At 41.4% G+C, this 18,400-nt stretch overlaps 1 protein-coding gene across 2 annotated transcripts in view; it reads left to right on the forward strand.

Moving 5' to 3' along the window:
- Nucleotides 1-1,864: 1,864 nt before the first annotated feature.
- BTAF1 (B-TFIID TATA-box binding protein associated factor 1) overlaps nucleotides 1,865-18,400 on the forward strand; it is a 102,733-nt gene continuing 86,197 nt past the window's right edge. Inside the window, exon 1 of one of the 2 annotated variants that reach the window (XM_075534643.1) lies at nucleotides 1,865-2,169. In XM_075534643.1, the coding sequence (XP_075390758.1) occupies nucleotides 2,156-2,169 (14 nt within the window). In that variant the 5' untranslated portion in view covers nucleotides 1,865-2,155. The remainder of the gene's footprint in view (nucleotides 2,170-18,400) is intronic. The other variant, XM_075534644.1, reaches the window with a different exon arrangement.

The raw sequence follows: 18,400 nt of genomic DNA on the forward strand, positions 1-18,400 counted from the left end.
TCCCACAAAGTAGAGTTTCTGTGAGGGCGAGAGGGACTGGTGTGAGCCCTGGGCTGCTGCCTGCATGGTGCTGGTGTCTTCTTGTGCTGTTAGTTGTACAAATAAACCCACATGGCTCTGTAAATAAAACCCAAACATATCAACTTAGAATTTTTCTCTACTATAAACAGCACCTAGTAAAGAGTCAGACACAGAGTAGGTGCCAAATAAATATTTGTTGAACCGATGAACAATAAACGTTATTACTAGCTTGGATTTTGTGCTAATTACATTACCCTTCTGAGTTTGCTCACCTGACGTGAAGATTAAAACTTGCTTTACGATGAGTCATTCGGGGTGCAGTATAGGACCAATGAAACATACAGCTTTCCTGTGGTTCTTTAATGCTTCCTCCCCTCCACTATCATGACCCCAATTCTACCTTACAAATCCGGCTACACCAGATCATGTACACTGGTACAGATAAGAGCTCACAACACAGGGAACCCAGGACAGATAAACTCCTTAGGACCAATAATGAGAGTAGTGATACCAGGAGGGGAAGGGGAAGGTGTGGGGAGAATGGGGAACTGATCACAATGATCTGCATATAACCTCTTCTCAGGGAGAACGGACAACAGAAAAATGGATGAAGGTAGCCAGTGGTCGGGGTAAGACATGAAAAAAATTATAATTAAGGGTTCAGGAGGGAGAGAGGCTGGGGGAGGGGGAAACGAGAAGCTGATATTAGGGGCTCAAGTAGAAAGAAAATGTTTTGTAAATGATGGCAACATATGTACAGATGTGCTTGACACATTGGATGTATGTATGGATTGTGATAAGAGTTGAACGAGTCCCAATAAAATGATGAAAAAACTAACTTACTTTACTATTATACGAGATAGCCAGAACACCCTGCTATTGAGTCAGTTATGTGAGCGAACTAGAAACTCCATGCCATTTAGTCAATGCTGACGGATTGGATTGCAGCCTAACCCATAACCACCACACCAGGGATCCTGATAGTTGTAGGAGATAATGCCTACCACACACCTAGCACTAAACAGGGACCCAAGTTAGTTTCTTTTCCCTGATACATAAGTGTGCTTTAGAGTTCACAAAACTCTTTTAAGTCCTCCTGGACACATGACCTAGTGTTTGTTTCCACGACTTTGAGACTTCTCATTAGCCTCATTTGATTTAATAGATGAGAAAACAGGCACAAAGGCAGAGACCTAGGCTCTTCTGATACGGAGGAGCCAATGGACAGTTTACCAGGAGAGTGACAGGGTTCGTTTTGAAGATTACCCTTTAGGTGGCTTGTAGAATGTGCTGGAACAAAAAGGCTTCAGAGACACTATCATAAGAATCAAGGACCTAGCTACTAATGCTTAAAGGCTAATGCACTCAAACGACTGACTAGACAGACACGTGGGGAGTGGGTGGTGGCTCCGAGTTTTACAACTCTGGTTGACTGAGAAAATGATGATTCAAACTTGACAAACTCGTTGGCAGAAGACCGTCCTCCCAGACGTGCGTGTCAGGCTCGGTGGCGGAACTTCTGGGAGATGTGGCAAACATTTTCGAAGTCCCGTTCTGGGCTAGAGCACGTCAGAAACAAAGTCCTGCTGACTCCCGCTGTCTGGTGGGAACTGAAAGCAGTGTTCTGAACTTCCAGAGCTCGGCGAAATCGCCGCTTTCCCATCCCTGGGAAGTGAGGGGACCCTTGTTTTCCTTCCCGGCTTTGTCGTACGGCAAAGAACACAAAGGGCTTTTCCCCGTGCCCGCGTTGCCAGCCCGGGGCTGTGCGCGTCCCTCGCGGCACCGGCCGAGCCGAGCGGCGCTGACGTCACTTCCGGCGCGCTGACGCCGAGGCCGGCGTGCCGACGCCTGCGTCAGCGAAGAGCGGAGCGGGGGGCACCCGGTTTGAAGTCGTGCGGGCTGGAGGCCTCCCTCCGCCGCTGTCTCGGACCCCTGCTCCCGGGTTGTGGCGGGGAGGAGTTGGGGGAGGCGGCCGAGCAGATGCCCCAAGGCCCGAGGCGGGACGCCCTCCGCCGCCGCCGCCGCTCCCCGGTGCTCCGCGGCCTGGGCCTGCGCCGCTCTGCTCTGTGGGCACTAGCGCCTCCGCGGCGCGGCGAGGCGCTCGCGGGGAGCCCCGAACCGCCGGCGCCCGGACATGGCGGTCTCCAGGTAAGGTCTCGCTCCCGAGCAGCCGACGGCGAGGCGGCCCCGGCGAGGCACGGTCTCCTCCGAGCGCCCCCGCTCCCAGAAAGAATCGGTTGCCATTGTCACTGGGCTCGGGCACCTCCTCCCTCAGACCCCGGAGTTCGGGGGCTTGGGCTCGGGTTCCTCCTCGTAAATCGGCTCAGAATGGCTTGCTTTCTGAACCGACGGCCTGGCACGTTAGAGCCAGTTTTTCGCATTCGTCGTCGGGTTTCCCTTCCCTCTTTCACTTCTGGGAGAGTGAGTCTCTCCCAGGGCACTGAGGTGCGCGAAGTCTGGTTCCCAACGTCCATTTCACAGGGAAACTCGGGTGAACTGCCGACGTGGGGGAGACTTGAATGGCTGTTAGCCGGTCGTCTGCGAGGTCGGTTACTTTAGAAAGAAACCATGTCTGGAGAGGGATATGCCCTTTCCCGAGACCCCTTTTATTGCGTTTCGCTGGAACGCCGCCTCCCTCTTGTCCAGCAGTAAACTTTTCAGTCGTTAACACTGTAATGTGAAGAAGAATTTCTTGGGTCAGCAACATCTTTCACCAGGGCCTGGAATCTTAAATTGCCTTAAAACATTGCCAACGAACAGGAAAGCCCAGGAGAATTGACAGAGAAACCGACAAGACGTTTCCAGTGAGAGCTGTAAGAGGAAAGTTCTTTTTGCCTCCAGATAGTAGAAAGGCTGACAAAATGGGAAAACCGTTTTGTCAGAGCTTTTATTTTGGTGACTGTGTGTTCCTTCTTGTGAGTTGGGCAAGAGCCCCTCTGTAACTAACAGTCATGAGACGGATCCACCAAAGCTCTTCAGTGCAGAAGACGTAAGTTTTCATGAGAATTGGTGGTTCGAACCTACCCAGAACCTCTTATGGGAAAGGCGAGGCAGTCTTTTTGTCATGGAATCTCTTTGGGACAGTTCTCTGACCCATAGCGTCACTATGAGTCGGAATCGACTGGGATGGCAATCGGTTATCGCACAGACCAAAGGGAAAAATGATAGCTCAGAAAACCAAAAGAGTTTTTACTCATTCCCTGTCATTTAGTTCACTTCAAGAGCACATCAAGCGTTATCTATTTTGCAAGGGAATGAATAACCCATCCCTCAGAAAATCCCCAGATAACTGATGAAACAGTGTCGGAGAAACCCATGGGGATTGGGCGAAGGGGGTTGCTAGGTACCAGGTACATGTAGAATGGGGCATCCGATTTTTCTTTTTTTTTGCTGCTTGAAATAGTTCCGATTTTTATTTCATAGATTAATCCATTCAGTGGTACACAGGAAAGTGTACCTTCTAATTCGTTACCTCTGTTATAAATATGTCGGTCCCGAAATTTAAGTATGAGATTCATTTATGAAAAGATAGTATTTTAGGGCATTAGTAGCTTTTTGAAATTACTTTCTTAGCGCAGACTACATTTTCACAGCAGTGGGTGTACTTTAATAGAAACGGACTGAAGACATGGAAAACGCTTAAACTGTGTTGGAAACTGATAATCCATTTGTAGATGTTTAAGACACCTAATAGTTCTGAATGAATGACTTTTGAAAGCATGGCGGTTACTTGTTGGACTGCTACCTCCAAGGTCAGCACTTCAAAACCACCTGCTGGCTCTGAGGGAGAAAGATGAAACTTTCTACTTCTGTGAAGAGTTAGAGTCTCAGAAACCCACAGAGGCAGTTCTGCCTTGTTTTATATGGTCTCTGTGAGTCGGCATTGACTGACTCATGGGCAGTGAGTTTTTGTGAGTCTTTTGTTCTGGACATGAGGTTTCGGAGAGTGGTGTTCTTGTTCTGTAGATTCTTATTCACTTAGTCAAAATTCTATTAAATTCCACTTTGGGGTGTGTGTGTGTGTGGAAAGGCTTTCAAGTAAAGGAGCTAAGTGTGTTATTAGTTTGATAGTTTGGGGGAAACACTTCTGCGACCTCTTGCATATTTCAGGAAAATTAGTTCTTTTTCATTTGTAGATTCACTTTAGATAGTGAGCTGCTTTCATTTTCTGGCTGACCTGCTCCATAAACCAGTCATATGTCCCTGCTAATTAAACTTTATCTCATGTTGGTGTCAGTTTGTGGAATACTGATTCATTTTGATATTATTTTATGCTAAAGTAAGTAGAAAGTACCATATATACTCATATATAAGCCGAATTATTCAGCACATTTTTAATGCTGTTTTTTGTGGTAAAATTAGGTGCCTTGGCTGATATTCAGATCGGCTTAGACTGTAGTGTATATGGTACTTCAAGAGGTAAATATTTGCCCAAATAAAATCTAAAATTTTTTTTGCACATTTTATCTCAATGTGCATAACTTGAAAGAATCTAATATATTTAGGAAATTTTAGAGTTTTGTGAGAAACCTTTATAAGAAAGGGAAATAGGAAATTGGTGTCCAGAAACCTTGGGAATAATTTTTGACTTTTTCCTTTTACCTGTTCCCCAGCGAGTCAGTACCATATCTGTCCAGTCCTCTTAAATCTTTCATCCTTTGTCTTTCCTTACCAGTTGTCACAATCTTACTCTGGGCTGCCATCATCTCTTGTCCAGACACCTGGCACAAACAAAAGTTTCTGCTTTTCTTGCCTCCCACTGTGCCTCATTCTAATTTATTCTTCACTAATGCCAGAATGAGCATTCTGTTATGCATGTTTGAATAAGGTCACATACCTTCTTAGACTCTTTTGACTGTATCTTTTTGCCTAAGTACAAACTCCAAATTTCTTGATGTATCTTGCCCAGACCCTTTGTGATGTGGTTCCTGCTTCACTTTTTGAACTTAAGCTTCTGTGTAACACAAACTCCACTCACACTGAATTTGCCATCTCTTCCCAATCTTTATACTTGGAGCATTTCTTTCCCCATCTCAAATCTGTCTAATCCCAACCTTAGTTTTTTGGGTCTAAGTTTATGTGTTCATTTCGTTTGTCACACTTCGTAGTTGATCGTTTAACTATTTAGCTCCCCTACTTGATTAACACAAATTTTGTAAAAGAAGAGAATGTGTCTTTGATCTTTCTATTTTTAGCAGATTGCTTGTGTCCTAGTAGGGACCCAGTATGTTTTTTTCTTTTTAAAGAATGAGTGATTTTAATACTTGATTTTAGTACTTTATTACCATAATTTATGAATATTCTCCATGATTTTCAGTGAGTGGTTCTGAGTTTGGCTAGTTAGTCTTTTTTTTTTTTTTTTCACAAGAGAATAGCTTGTAGTTAGTTCTGGGATCGTTTGCTGGCCCTTAGGAGCGTTTTCCAGTCCAGTCTGTTGGGGCACCACGCCCTGGCCCCAAAGTCCACTTTCAGCATTCCCTGGGGACCTTGCCACTCCATTCCCTTGCTGTTCCGCTGCACTCCCCCAGTGATTTGCCTCGGTGTGGTGGGATCAGGTCAGGTGCAATTCCCACACTGTGTCTCCGGTGCTGTCCCCTGTATCGCCCTTAGTCACTGAGGGGCATCATGTCTCATAGTAGGGCCAGCCATGTTGTTCTCTCTGGGGACTGGCTGCTCTACTCAGGAACATCATCATCACGGCCTGGTGGGCCAGGCTGTGCTCCACTCTCTCCTCCTGCCCCTTCATCTGCTCCTGTGTGCTCTGATCAGATATGTCCATCTCCCGGAGCTGCAGAGTCAATGTCGTCCTTTGGAACAAATTCTTTTCGGGGGAGGTGGCTAGTTAGTCTTGAAGAAAAGCTTTGACTATAGTTTTGCATATTTAAAATTTTATAAAATAGTGTTTTGTGATTCTGTGATACAGCCTTTTATAGTGTTAAATTGGGTAGCATAGTGGGTAACACATTGGACTGTTAACTGCAAGGCCAGCAGTTCAAAACCACCAGCCACTTCGTGGAAGAAATATGAGACGTTCTACTCCCTGAGTTAACATCTCAGAAACTCACAAGGGTAGTTGTTCTACCCTGTCCTATAGGGTTACTGTGAGTCAGATTTAACTCTGGTAGTGAGTTTGGTTTTAGTTTGGATTGGATTCACAGGAACTCTCGTGGTGCTGTTAGGTTAAAGTCAAAGTTGGCTTACTAACCATAGGATCAGTGGTTCAAGCCCACACCTTACAGCCACTTTGAGGGAGAAAATGAGGTTGCTGCTTTGGTAAAGTGTTACCAAGTCTCAGAAACCCTCTATAGGGCTGCTGTCGGTCAGAAGGGACTCCATGGAGTGGGTTTGGTTTGGCTATTAGGTATAATGCAAGCCTCCATTTGTAAAGCTCTGTTTTAGATCCCAGTTCAGTGGTGCCCCACAAGAATGTGGTTAGACCCATTTTGAACTGTATATAAAGACTGGATTTTGCTTTATGTAAGAATCTGGCAAAAATGAACACATTTATTTACTTTCAACTTTTGATATGCAGGTAATCGGAATCTTCCAGATAACTTTGTGACTCTAAAATTGCAAATACAATCATAGCATTTGGTATTTTCCATTAAATGCCATGAAATATCACTGGAAAAAGAAGCTCGTCATCCAGCACTGAATTGTATCTCTGTTGATCTACAGGATTTTCATTGGCTAATTTTCCAAAGCGAGTACTTTGAATGTAGTCTTAATCTGGGTAACCTACCTAAACCCCTCCACCATGGTTATTTGAAACTGGTGACATAACTTTCGGCATCATAGCAACATACAAGTCACCACAGCAAGACAAACTGAGACACAGGTGGTGGAGATTCTTTTTTTTTTTTTTTAAATTTTAACAATTTATTAGGGGCTCATACAATTCTTATCACAGTTCATACATATACATACATCAATTGTATAAAGCACATCTGTACGGTCTTTGCCCTAATCATTTTTTTCTCCTCTTTTCTTTTTTTACATTTTTTTATTAGGGACCCATACAACTCTTATCACCATCCATACATATACATACATCAATTGTATAAAGCACATCCATACATTCCCTGCCCCAATCATTCTCAAAGCATTTGCTCTCCACTTAAGCCCCTTGCATCAGGTCCTCTTTTTTTTTTCCCCTCCCTCCCCTTTCCCCCCTCCCTCATGTGCCCTTGGTAATTTATACCTCGTTATTTTGTCATATCTTGCCCTATCCGGAGTCTCCCTTCCCCCCTTCTCTGCTGTCCCTCTCCCAGGGAAGAGGTCACATGTGGATCCTTGTAATCAGTTCCCCCTTTCCAACCCACTCACCCTCCACTCTCCCAGCATCGTCCCTCACACCCTTGGTCCTGAAGGTATCATCCACCCTGGATTCCCTGTACCTCCAACCCTCATATGTACCAGTGTACAGCCTCTGTCCTATCCAGCCCTGCAAGGTAGAATTCGGATCATGGTAGTTGGGGGGAGGAAGCATCCAGGATCTGGGGGAAAGCTGTGTTCTTCATCGGTACTACCTCGCACCCTAATTAACCCATCTCCTCTCCTGAACGCCTCTATGAGGGCATCTCCATTGGCTGACACTTGGGCCTTGGGTCTCCACCAGGTGGTGGAGATTCTGTAGATAGTATTTAAGATTTGACTGTTTGAGAAGCCCTAACAGGCCTGTGACATCTTCTCTGCATTTGAAAATGATGCAACTATTGGGAAAGGATTTAGAAGAAAACTCAACAAACCCTCTTATGGAAGAAACTATGTTTGATCAGAACTTTTCTTGGTTTTATTAATTCTCTTTTTGCTTTGTTGATATTTTACAAAGACAGTCTTAAAAGAATGTCTTTTTTTTTTGTAAACAGGCCTATTCTGCCAAATAAAAGAACATTTCGTCACGTGGAGGAAGTTCCAGTCATTCTTTCCTAATAGCAGAGAAGATGCTAATGTAGAAAAACTGTTCTTAATGACCTATAGTGAAGAACAGGCTCTTCTGTTTGCTGGCTGGCTTTCCCCCTTACCATTAATTGATTGTGTTGAAGATTTGACAGGTGGTGGCGGTTGCTATTGAGGTGACTCTCAACTAATGTGACTCCATGTGTTTAGAATAGAATTCCTCTCCATAGGGCTTTTTACCCTCAACAGTTTTATTAGCATATAATTCACATAGCCTACAATTCAGTAGTTCAGTCACCTTGAGAAAAGTCCAGTAATCACACAGTCAGTTTTCCAACATTTGCTTCATTCTTGTGCTCATTGTTATTAGCTCCTCATTCTCCCCATAGTGTTTTGAAAGCTGTGACCTTTTGGAAGTACATGGCCAGGCCTGTCTCCCAAGGCACCTCTGGGTAGGCTTACTGTGCCAGTCTTTCACTGTTGAGTCCTAAGTTTTTTGTGCCATTAGAAATTGCTCATGTATTTAAAAGTTGAAACAATTTAGGGATGATGAAACCTGGAAAGGGAGAGCAGATGCATTATACAAAACTTTCCTGTTTCATTCTGGTAAATTCTTCCCTGTCTCTGGTTTATTTCTCAAAACTACTTTTATGAAGTCTTATAATCTCTATTTTTTTTAAGTAATTTTATTGGGGCTCATACAACTCATCACAATCCATACATACATTAATTGTGTAAAGCACACTTATACATTTGTTGCCCTCATCATTCTCAACATTTGCTTTCTGCTTGGGTTCCTGGAATCAGCTCCTCGTTTTCCTTTTCATTTAATCTCTTTTTTTAATTGTGCAAAACTACACATTCATTAAACTCACCATTTAAGCCAGTGGTTCTCAACCTTCCTAATGCCATGTGTCTTTAATACAGTTCCTCACGTTGTGGTGACCCCCCCATCATAAAGTTTTTTTGCTGCTATGTCATAACTGTAATTTTGCTACTGTTATGAATCATTGTAAAAATCTGATCTGCAGGATGTATTTTCATTGTTACAAATTGAACATAATTAAAGCATAGTGGTGAATCACAAAACAATATGTAATTATATATTGTGAAATATTTCTAATGACAAATAAATGAAATGTTGTCTTGAAGCATGGTGTAGCATGGGTAACAGTCTTCATGCTGGGTACTCGTATGAGGGCATATCTGCATGTGGGCGGACCTGCCTGGAGATGGATAAAGAAAGGAGCAGTGTCTCAATTCCTAAGACTATTGGAAATACGTGTTTTCCGATGGTTTTAGGCCACCCCCGTGAAAGGGTCGTTCAACCCCCAAAGGGGTTGCAACCCACATGCTGAGAACTGCTGATTTTTAGCCATTTAAAAATGTACAATTTTATGCGGTTTTGAAACCACAGATAATTCTGCTAAAGAACTAGGCTAGTATGTTTGGTCTTTAAGAGAAAATTATGCAAAAGGCTATAGGTTTATTGGATTATGGATGGAAAATAAGGGGGCAAAGTTGTCCTGGACTAAATAACACAGCTTGGCGATGTTTTCATCATTCAGCATTCATTTAACAAGTAGTACTGGATGTCTAGTTTTTGTTATAGGAGCTAGATTTAGCACAGAGCAATGGTGAGAGTCCCTGTTCTCAGGGAATTTATGGTCTAGTGGGGGAAATGGAACTTAGTAGTGTGCACCTGCTCTTGGCCACCTGGCCATGATGTGGTTTCACATCTTCATGCTGATTCTTAGGTTCTCTGTGGTATCTTAATCTATTTTCTTGTTTAAAATAATATACTCATTACATGGTTTCAAGTTATCTACAACATACTAAAAGATACTGTAAATTGCTAGCCTTGAGAATTTCTTGATTTTTTTTTATTTGACCATAGTTTTTCCCCCCCACTTAATAATAGTATTTGAGTAGGGGGAACATTTTAAATAAAAGATATAGTGAACTTTTCAGTAATTTAAATATTAATTTGAAAAATCATTTCTCTCTTCCTATTGTGATAAACTGATTATTTTTTTCCTCATGAATACAGGAATAAAAAGAAATAGTTATCAAGTGTCTATCAACTGTATGTATATATAAAGCAGAATATTTACTGTTATATTCAAACAACTTTGGAAAATAAATGCAGATACTTAGACAGAGAAAAAAATAGTATTTGAGAATTAATGTGTTGTTATACCACATAATTAAGATCTTATTCCCTAATAAATATATAAAAGTAAAAATTCAAGTAACAGTATTTTTCATTCAATATAAAAATGACTAATGAAATGGACAAACTTGATCGTTCTCTTTTAGTTAAAATTACAAAGTCATCCTGCTGAGGTGTTCTGTCAATTGACCACTTAACAAATTTCCAGCTAGATTAAATTCATTCTGAGAACATCAGTGAGTTTGGAAGTGCACTGAAGAATGGGTGTCCTTTATTACCTTTCTCTCACTTTGCTTTTGGCATCCCCCAAGTGGCCTACGAGTTCAGATGCTGCATGCGGTTATCTATTAGTTATAAAGCGGTGATCTAGGGCAAGTTCCATAGTTCAAAACATACAAAAGTCTTCACAAAGTTTTTGGAAAATGGAGCTAAAAGGTAGTGGAATTTTTCCATGTTTCTGTCAGTTTGTTTCCCTATCTTTACTATTATAAATTATCAAGATGCAAACAGCTGGACAGATTAGGGTGCAGCTGCCAGCATAGCCTCTGCAAATTTTAATGTACTCTTCCTTTTTCTAGGTAGCCTTTGAGCTGTTGGCCGAAATGGCAGGTTGCTAAGATAAACTTGAATTATGTCTTGTGTAGTTCTCTCTCCAAATTGAAATCGACATTGAAGATAGGTCAGGTTTCTTAATCACCACTAGTAGATTTATAACCAGTGAACATTGTCAAAATATAATGCTTTATATTTAATTCAAGTTATTCTTGTAACCTCCATTCAGCATGACATCTGAGACCTACCTGTCTTTTCCATCTGTTTTTCCTTCAGAGAATGAAAATGCCATGTTCTTGCGCTAGCTTTTCTGCAAGAGCTAGTCAAAAGAAGTATTGTGTGCTAAACACGGTGCTCCCTCAATCTCCCTCAATCAGCTCTTCTTTTATCTACCACATAGCTTCCTTCAGACCTCTTCCTCCCCAAGGACCTTGTCCCTTCCAGCATAATACTGAGCCTGTGTCATGGCATTTGCACTTCCTACACTGGTTCAGTATACCAATCTTTTCCTTTGTGGTTGACCCTGGTACCTGTTGGCCTGGGGTAACAGGTCAGACTGCCCCCTTGTTAGATCCTGGTTTACTTACTCTTTTATTTTTCACTTTGCATGGGGTTTGAACTGTTGTCCTGGGGGCAGGAATATAAGAAGCTCTGCATCAGCAGGACAGAAAAACATCCACGTGTTCTTACTCTTCTCTTTAGGGAGGCAAGTCCAACTACCACCAAGGTGGGAGATAGGAAGATAAACAGGCCTGGAATTTTTTGGATGAGAAAGTGAGGTGGCCTGTTATCAGGACAGCTGATTGGTAGTGGGGCAGAGGTGACATGAAGTGGCATTGGCATAAAAGCCCTGCAGAAAAGATAGGCAAGGGAACTCTGCAGCTTTGGAAAGTAGCAGTGTTAGGTTAGAGAAGAGTCCAAGGCCTTTGGTGAGAAATGTGGTTCTAAACTAAGTTGGTCTTGGAGGTACAGGAAAGTTTAAGAAAGGATGGAAATTACTAAAGGACTGTGGTGCCTATTGCATGACCTCTTTCAGCTAGTTTGGGATCAGAATTCTGAAAGATTACTTTATTGATCCTTTCACCTGGTGAAGTGCTGTTATTTTCATCATTGGTTTTTATGTAATATGCCTAATAAAACCCCCTCCTCCCCACCTCTCTCCTGTCAAGTTTATTTCAATTCATAGTGACCCCATAGAACAGGGTAGAACTGCCCCTGTGGGTTTCTGAAACTAGTTCTTTACAGAAGAAAGCCTTTATTTCCATTTAGCAGCTGGTAGTTTCAAATGTCTGACCTGGTTATACCTATTACAGATTAAAGACTTTCTCAAAAGAAGCAAGGAAAACGTTAATAGAGCATGGCCAAGTTCTTTGCTTAGAATTGTTGCTTAAACTTGTCCTCAGGAAACTTTACTTTCCTACTTTAATTGGCATTAGTACAAGCTATTTAATAAATATTTGAATATTTTGTTATAAAAGTCAGTTATCATTTAGTTGATTTGGGCACATATGACCTCTATGTGGCACAGTAGAACTCCACAGGGTTTTCAGTGGCTGGCTGTTTTAAAGGTAGATTGCCAGGCTTTTCTTTCAAAGTGCCTCTAAATAGTCTCTAATTGCCAAACTTTTTAGCCGTCTAGCTACCACCAGCCTTTTGACTAGTAGTTGAATGTTTAACTTTTTTTGTGTCACTCAGCACCTGGTTGTAAAGTATAAAAAAAATCTTGTGAACTGCTACCCTGTTAATCACAACTAAGACAGTGTAAGACTTAAAAAAAAAAAATCAAAAGTTTATGGGAGCAGGCAGCCTCCTCTTTCTACCATGAATAGGTTGGTGGGTTTGAACTTCTGGCCTTGTAGTTAGCAGATCAAGGCATAGCATATCATGCCACCAGGGCTCCTAGGAGTAAAAGATAGTGGAGGAAATAAAAAGGTAGATTAAAGTGAGGAGCATAAGACATTTTGTGACATTTTAGTATGAGTTGGTTTGGTTCAAGCTGATAAAGTGCTGGAAACACTGAATTGTCTGTGCCAAGAAATTTGGAGGACAGTTACCTCGCAAACAGACTGGAAGCGATCCATATTTGTACCCATTCCAAAGAAAGTTGATCCAACAGACCATGGAAAGAAACAATATCATTAATACCACATGCAAGTAAAATTTTACCAAAGATTATTCAACAGTAGTTGGCAGCAGTACGTTCACAGGGAGCTGCCAGAAATTCAAGCTGGATTCAAATCTTAGTGGAACAGGGCATATCAGTCCTGGAGGATCGTGGCTCAAAGCAGAGGATACCAGAAAATGCTTACTTGTTTTTATTGACTTCGCAAAGGCGTTTGACTGTGGATCATAACAAACTGGAAAGCATTGAGAAGAAGAGGAATTCTAGAACACCTTTGTTGTACTCATGCAGAACCTGGACCAAGAGTCAATTGTTTGATAAGATAAGGGAATACTGCAGGTGTTAGAGTCAGAAAAGGTGTCCATGAGAGTTGTATCTTCTCACCATACTTATTAAATCTGTATACTGAGCAAATAATCAGGAAAGCTGGATTATATGAGGAAGAATGAACCATCAGGGTTGGAAAAAGGCTCACTAACAAGCTGTGATATGTAGGTGATACAATCTTACTTGCTGAAAGCCAGAAGGACTTGAAGCAATTAGGGGTGAAGATCAGGGATTGCAGTTTACAGTCTGAATTACAACTCAATGTGAAGAAATTCTCACACCTGGACCAATAGTTAACATGATAAATGGATACAAGGTTGAAGCTGTCAAGGATTTAATTTTCCAAGGCACCACCATCATTGCATATGGACGCGTCAGGCAGACAGTGCATCACTTTAGGCACATTGCTGCACAGGAACTCTTTAAGGTGTTGAAGAGAAGGATGAAGACTAAGGTGTGCCCAACCCAAGCTATGTTGAATAAAGACGACCACTGAAAAATTGGTGCACATGAATTATGGTTAGAGAAGAATATTGAAAATATCGTGGACTACCAGAACAAACAAATCTATCTCCAAAGAAGTACAACCAGAAGGCTCCTTACTTTGGACATGTTATCAGAGAGACAAGTCTCTGGGAAAGGATGACATGCTTGGTAAACTGGAGGGTCATGAAGTAAGATTGTCAAGGAGATGGATGGACACATTGACCGCAATAGTGGACTCAAGCATATAACATCGATTGTGAGGCTAGCGCAGGACCAGGCATTGCTTTGTTCTGTTGTGCAGAGAGTTGATGAATCAGAACCGACTCGTTAGCACCTAACGACAACCGTTTAAGAGATAGTTCAAAAGAAAGCATAATACTGTTGAAATAGTTGTTCAGGGTAAAGAATTTTAGTTAGTGTTGTCACTTGCTTAAGAGTATTCATTTTGTAGCTAGTGTTCACAATAGCCAGAAACTCCATAAACTAAAAAAGCAAAATAAAAACCTCACCGTCATTGAGTTGATTCTGATTTATAGCGAGGGATCCTATAGGACAGGGTAGAGTTGTCCCTGTGCGTTTCTGAGGCTGTAAATCTTTATGGGAGCAGAAAGCCTCCTCATCTCTCTCCTGCACAACAGCTGCTGTTGGAACTGCTAGCTCTGTGTCACCAGGACTCCTAGAAACTCCATAATGGAAAAGAAATGATGAAATACTCAATCTGCCCAGAGGTGCGTTTTAAGGAACTTTGCAGTAAGTAAAAGATACAGCAAACGTTTGTTAAATGGAAGAGGAAAAAAAAGACCTAAAACTGTAAAACATGGCTAGGTTACCTTTGTAAATAGGATCCTAAAGATAGTGAACTTCCCTAAGTCCTCCCCCCAAATGACCAAAATACCGCACATACTCGAATATAAGCCGACCCAAGTATAAGCCAAGGCACCTAATTATTACCTGGGAAACCAGAAAAACTGACTCAAGTATAAGCCTAGGGTGGAAAATGCAGAAGCTATTGGTGAGTTTCAAGAATCAAAACAAATGAAAATAAAATTACTAAAAATTGAGACATCAGTGGGGTAATATATTTAAATATTTATTAAAAAAACAACATAAATAAAAGGCCAAGTCATTTAACATTAGTAAACCAGCACAGTAAGTGGAAAATAGGTTCAACAAAAACAATAAGATATCAACAATGATACCTTAAGAGTGCTATTCCCTGAGCTCAATCAGCAACCAAGCTAAAATGTAAAGAGTTAAAATCCTTCAAAACTGGATTCCTCATCATCATCCGTATCCCATTGCAGAGCTGCAGCTGGTGTGAGGTCATCAGATACACTGTCTTCACTGAGATCCGTCATCACCATCACTGCTGTCATTTTCATACAAAGCGCAGTCTTCACTGCCATCCATAGCATTACTAATACTACATTTCTGGAAGGCACGTCGCATCATGTCTTCTGGAATGTCTTCCCATGCGTCTCGAACCCACTTTGCTATGAACTCTATGTCAGGCTTCATGAGATTTCCTCCTTTTGTTAGTCGGGCTTGACCAGATGACATCCATTCATGCCACATCCTTCACATAGGGTCTTTAAAAGGCTTATTCAAAGGTACGTGTCATAGGACGGCTCTGATTGGTTAGATATGAGTAAACAAACATTCAGAGCCTTGCAGGGTCAGCGGGGGCTTTGAATGAACAGCGGAGAAACGGCAATCACCCGTGAGATAATGGGTGCTCATCCTGTTACCACAGGGGACCCCAGCGAGATATTACACCTCGCTGGGGTACCACTGACCCGTGTATAAGCCGAACCCGAGTTTTTCAGCACATTTTTTGTGCTGAAAAGACGGTAGGTCTTTTGAGGGTGTTGGCATATAGTGACTATACGACAGACTGCCGGAAAAATGAACAAATCCTGTCCTGGAAGAAGTACTTCCATAATGCTCCTTAGAAGTGAGGTTGGTGAGACTGGCTCACTACTCCAGTCCCTGGAGAAGGACATTATGTTTGCTGGAGAGGCAGCAAAAAAGGGGAGAGAAAGACACTCACTGAGGTGGATGGACATCATGGCTTCAGTAGAGGCCTTCAACATAGCTCTTGTGGGAATGGCGCAGGACCATACAGTGTGTAGTTCTGTGTTATATAGGGTCGCCATGAGTCTGAACCATCTCAACAGCCTTTAATAATTCATAAATTCCAATCAGTTGATTAGACACACATGGTTAACTTCCATTGTAGTTCTTTTAATTTTTTACCATTGTTTTCTATAGGGAAATCCTATAGGGTCTAGGTGAACTACCATTGTGTAACAGAGCCAAAAATTGTTATAAAGAACATGGGGGGAGGGTGCTTCAAAAAGATCATGGAAAAATCGCTATCTTTTTGTTGTTGTTGCAATCTTTTAATTCTATTTTCTCATGAACTCTTTGAAGTCTCCTTGAATATACCACATATACATATATAAATTCACTGGCATAAATTTGATCTAAGACTAACTAATAAAACAATCTACTGTCAACTTGAGGAAGGGGTGGAATCTAGCCTGTCAATCAGGTCGCAGATTGATGACCTCATTTGGAGGCAGGAAGGAAATAAATAGTGCACTAGAGACCAGACACACACTCTGCTTCGTATACCTGATGACAAGCCACATGGAGCTACACTAATGGAGCTAAAGCCCTGGAGCTGGAGGAGCTACATAGAGACCCACACCAGCACTGAGATACTTCCACCACCACTGGATCCACCAGACTTTCCACCCACTGACCTGTGATCTTCCTGCATCCAGCATCATTGTATGGCTGCGTGAGTCTAAAGAGGAATTTATGGAGTAGTATTGACCTATGGGTTAATATCAGACTTACATACCTACGTGATCTGGATTGGGCTGGGATGTTTTCTTAATGTATAATTGCTCTTTGATAAAAAGTTACATCTTTGATAAAAAGTGTGTTACTCTACTCAACCTGTAATAACACACCATTTTGACTTACTGCAACCCTGTAGGACAGGGTATAACTGCCCCTGTGGGCTTCTGAGACTGGAGCTCTGATTACCAAAGTAGAAAGTCCCATCTTTCTCCTAAGGATTGGCTGATGAAAAGATCTAAAATAAAAGTTTTCTTTATAAATTTCATTTTCTGTTGTTGGTTACTTTTTAAAATCGTTTATGAGGGGCTCAAATAACTCTTATCACAATCCATACATATATCAATTGTGTAAAGCACATTTGTGCATTCATTGCCCTCATCATTCTCAAAACATTTGCTCTCCACTTAAGCCCCTGGCATCATGTCTTCATTTTTTCCCTCCATCCTCTCTTCCTCATGAACCCTTGATAATTTATAAATTATTATTTTGTCATATCTTGCCCTGTTCGACATCACCCGTCACCCCCTTTTCTCTTTATACATTTCTTATAGAGTGATTTTATCATGAAAAAATAATGGATTTTGTTAGTTACCAATTTTTGTGTTCATTGAGATGATCATTGTAGTTCTTTTCCTTTATTAATGTTGTATTGATTTATTTTCTAGTGTTGAACCATCTTTACATCCTGGCATAAATCCAACATAATAGGCATTTGGGTTTTGTGTGCATAGTAATATTTCAAGAATCTTTGCATCTGTATTTATCATAAGGTACTTATTGATAATTTTCTTGTGGTGTCTTTGGCTTGGTAACAAAGTAACACTGGCCTCATAGAATGAGTTAGGAAATTATTTCTTCCACATTTATTTCTTAGAGGAATGTAAAAAGGATCAGAACCACTCCTTTAAGTGGTAGAATTCCCTAATAGAAGCCAGATTGCCAGGTTCTTATCTTTTTTTATTACTGAATCAATCGATTAATTACAGATTTGTCAAGGTCTTCTCTTAGGTTGAATGGAAGTTTGTAATTCTTGGAATGTGTCCCATTGTCATCTAGGTTATTCTTAATGATGTAGCCCTGGTGCTGCTCTGACTTAAGCACTGGGCCACTAACTACAAAGGAGGCAGTTTAAGCCACCAGCCACTCTTTGGGAGAAAGATGAAGACGTTTCCTCCTGTAAATATTTCCAGACTTAAAAACCCTGCGCAGCTTCTCTGACCTATAGGGTGCACAGTCAGTTGAAATTAGTGCAATGGCAGTGGGGTACTGTTAATAATATAGTTGCTCCTTGAAATCCACCTGGGCTTGGTTCATGACCCTGTGCAGATAGGAAAATCTGTGCAGGGTTAAGTTGCTTATATAAAATGACATCATATTTGCATATAACCTTTTCATATCCTACCATCTCCACCACTTGTGTCAGTTTGTTGTATTGTGGTGATGTGCGGCATCAGGATTGTCAGTAGGTAATTAAAAACCTTGATAAGCAGATGACACAGCCATGGTTATTGAAAATGAGGACTTAAAGTATTTGCTGATGAAGATCAAGAATTGGAGCCCTCAGTAAGGGCTGGATTGCTCACCACAGGCTTGGTGATTCAATCCACCAGTCGCTCTGGCAGAAAGATGAGTCTGTCTGCTCCTGTAAAGATTTACAGCCTCAAAAACCCTATGTAGAGCCCTTACAAATGGCAGTAAGCTTATTCTTTTGGTTGATTGTTGGGTGGAGTGTTTTATTTTTGCTTGCTTAGGCCTAGTTGATTTCTAGTTTCATGCCGATCCTCTACATCTTTATCAATCCTCTTTCTAGATATTCTGTTTTTGAAAGTGGTGTGTTAAAGTCTCCAACTATTTTTGTAGAACAATTTCTTCACTTCTCTAAGTGTTTGCTTTTTATATTTGGGTACATACAACTTATAATCCTATTGTGCAGATCTATTTTCATTCAC

This window comes from Tenrec ecaudatus, chromosome 16 (assembly GCF_050624435.1).
Source record: "Tenrec ecaudatus isolate mTenEca1 chromosome 16, mTenEca1.hap1, whole genome shotgun sequence".
Taxonomy (NCBI): Eukaryota; Metazoa; Chordata; class Mammalia; order Afrosoricida; family Tenrecidae; genus Tenrec; species Tenrec ecaudatus.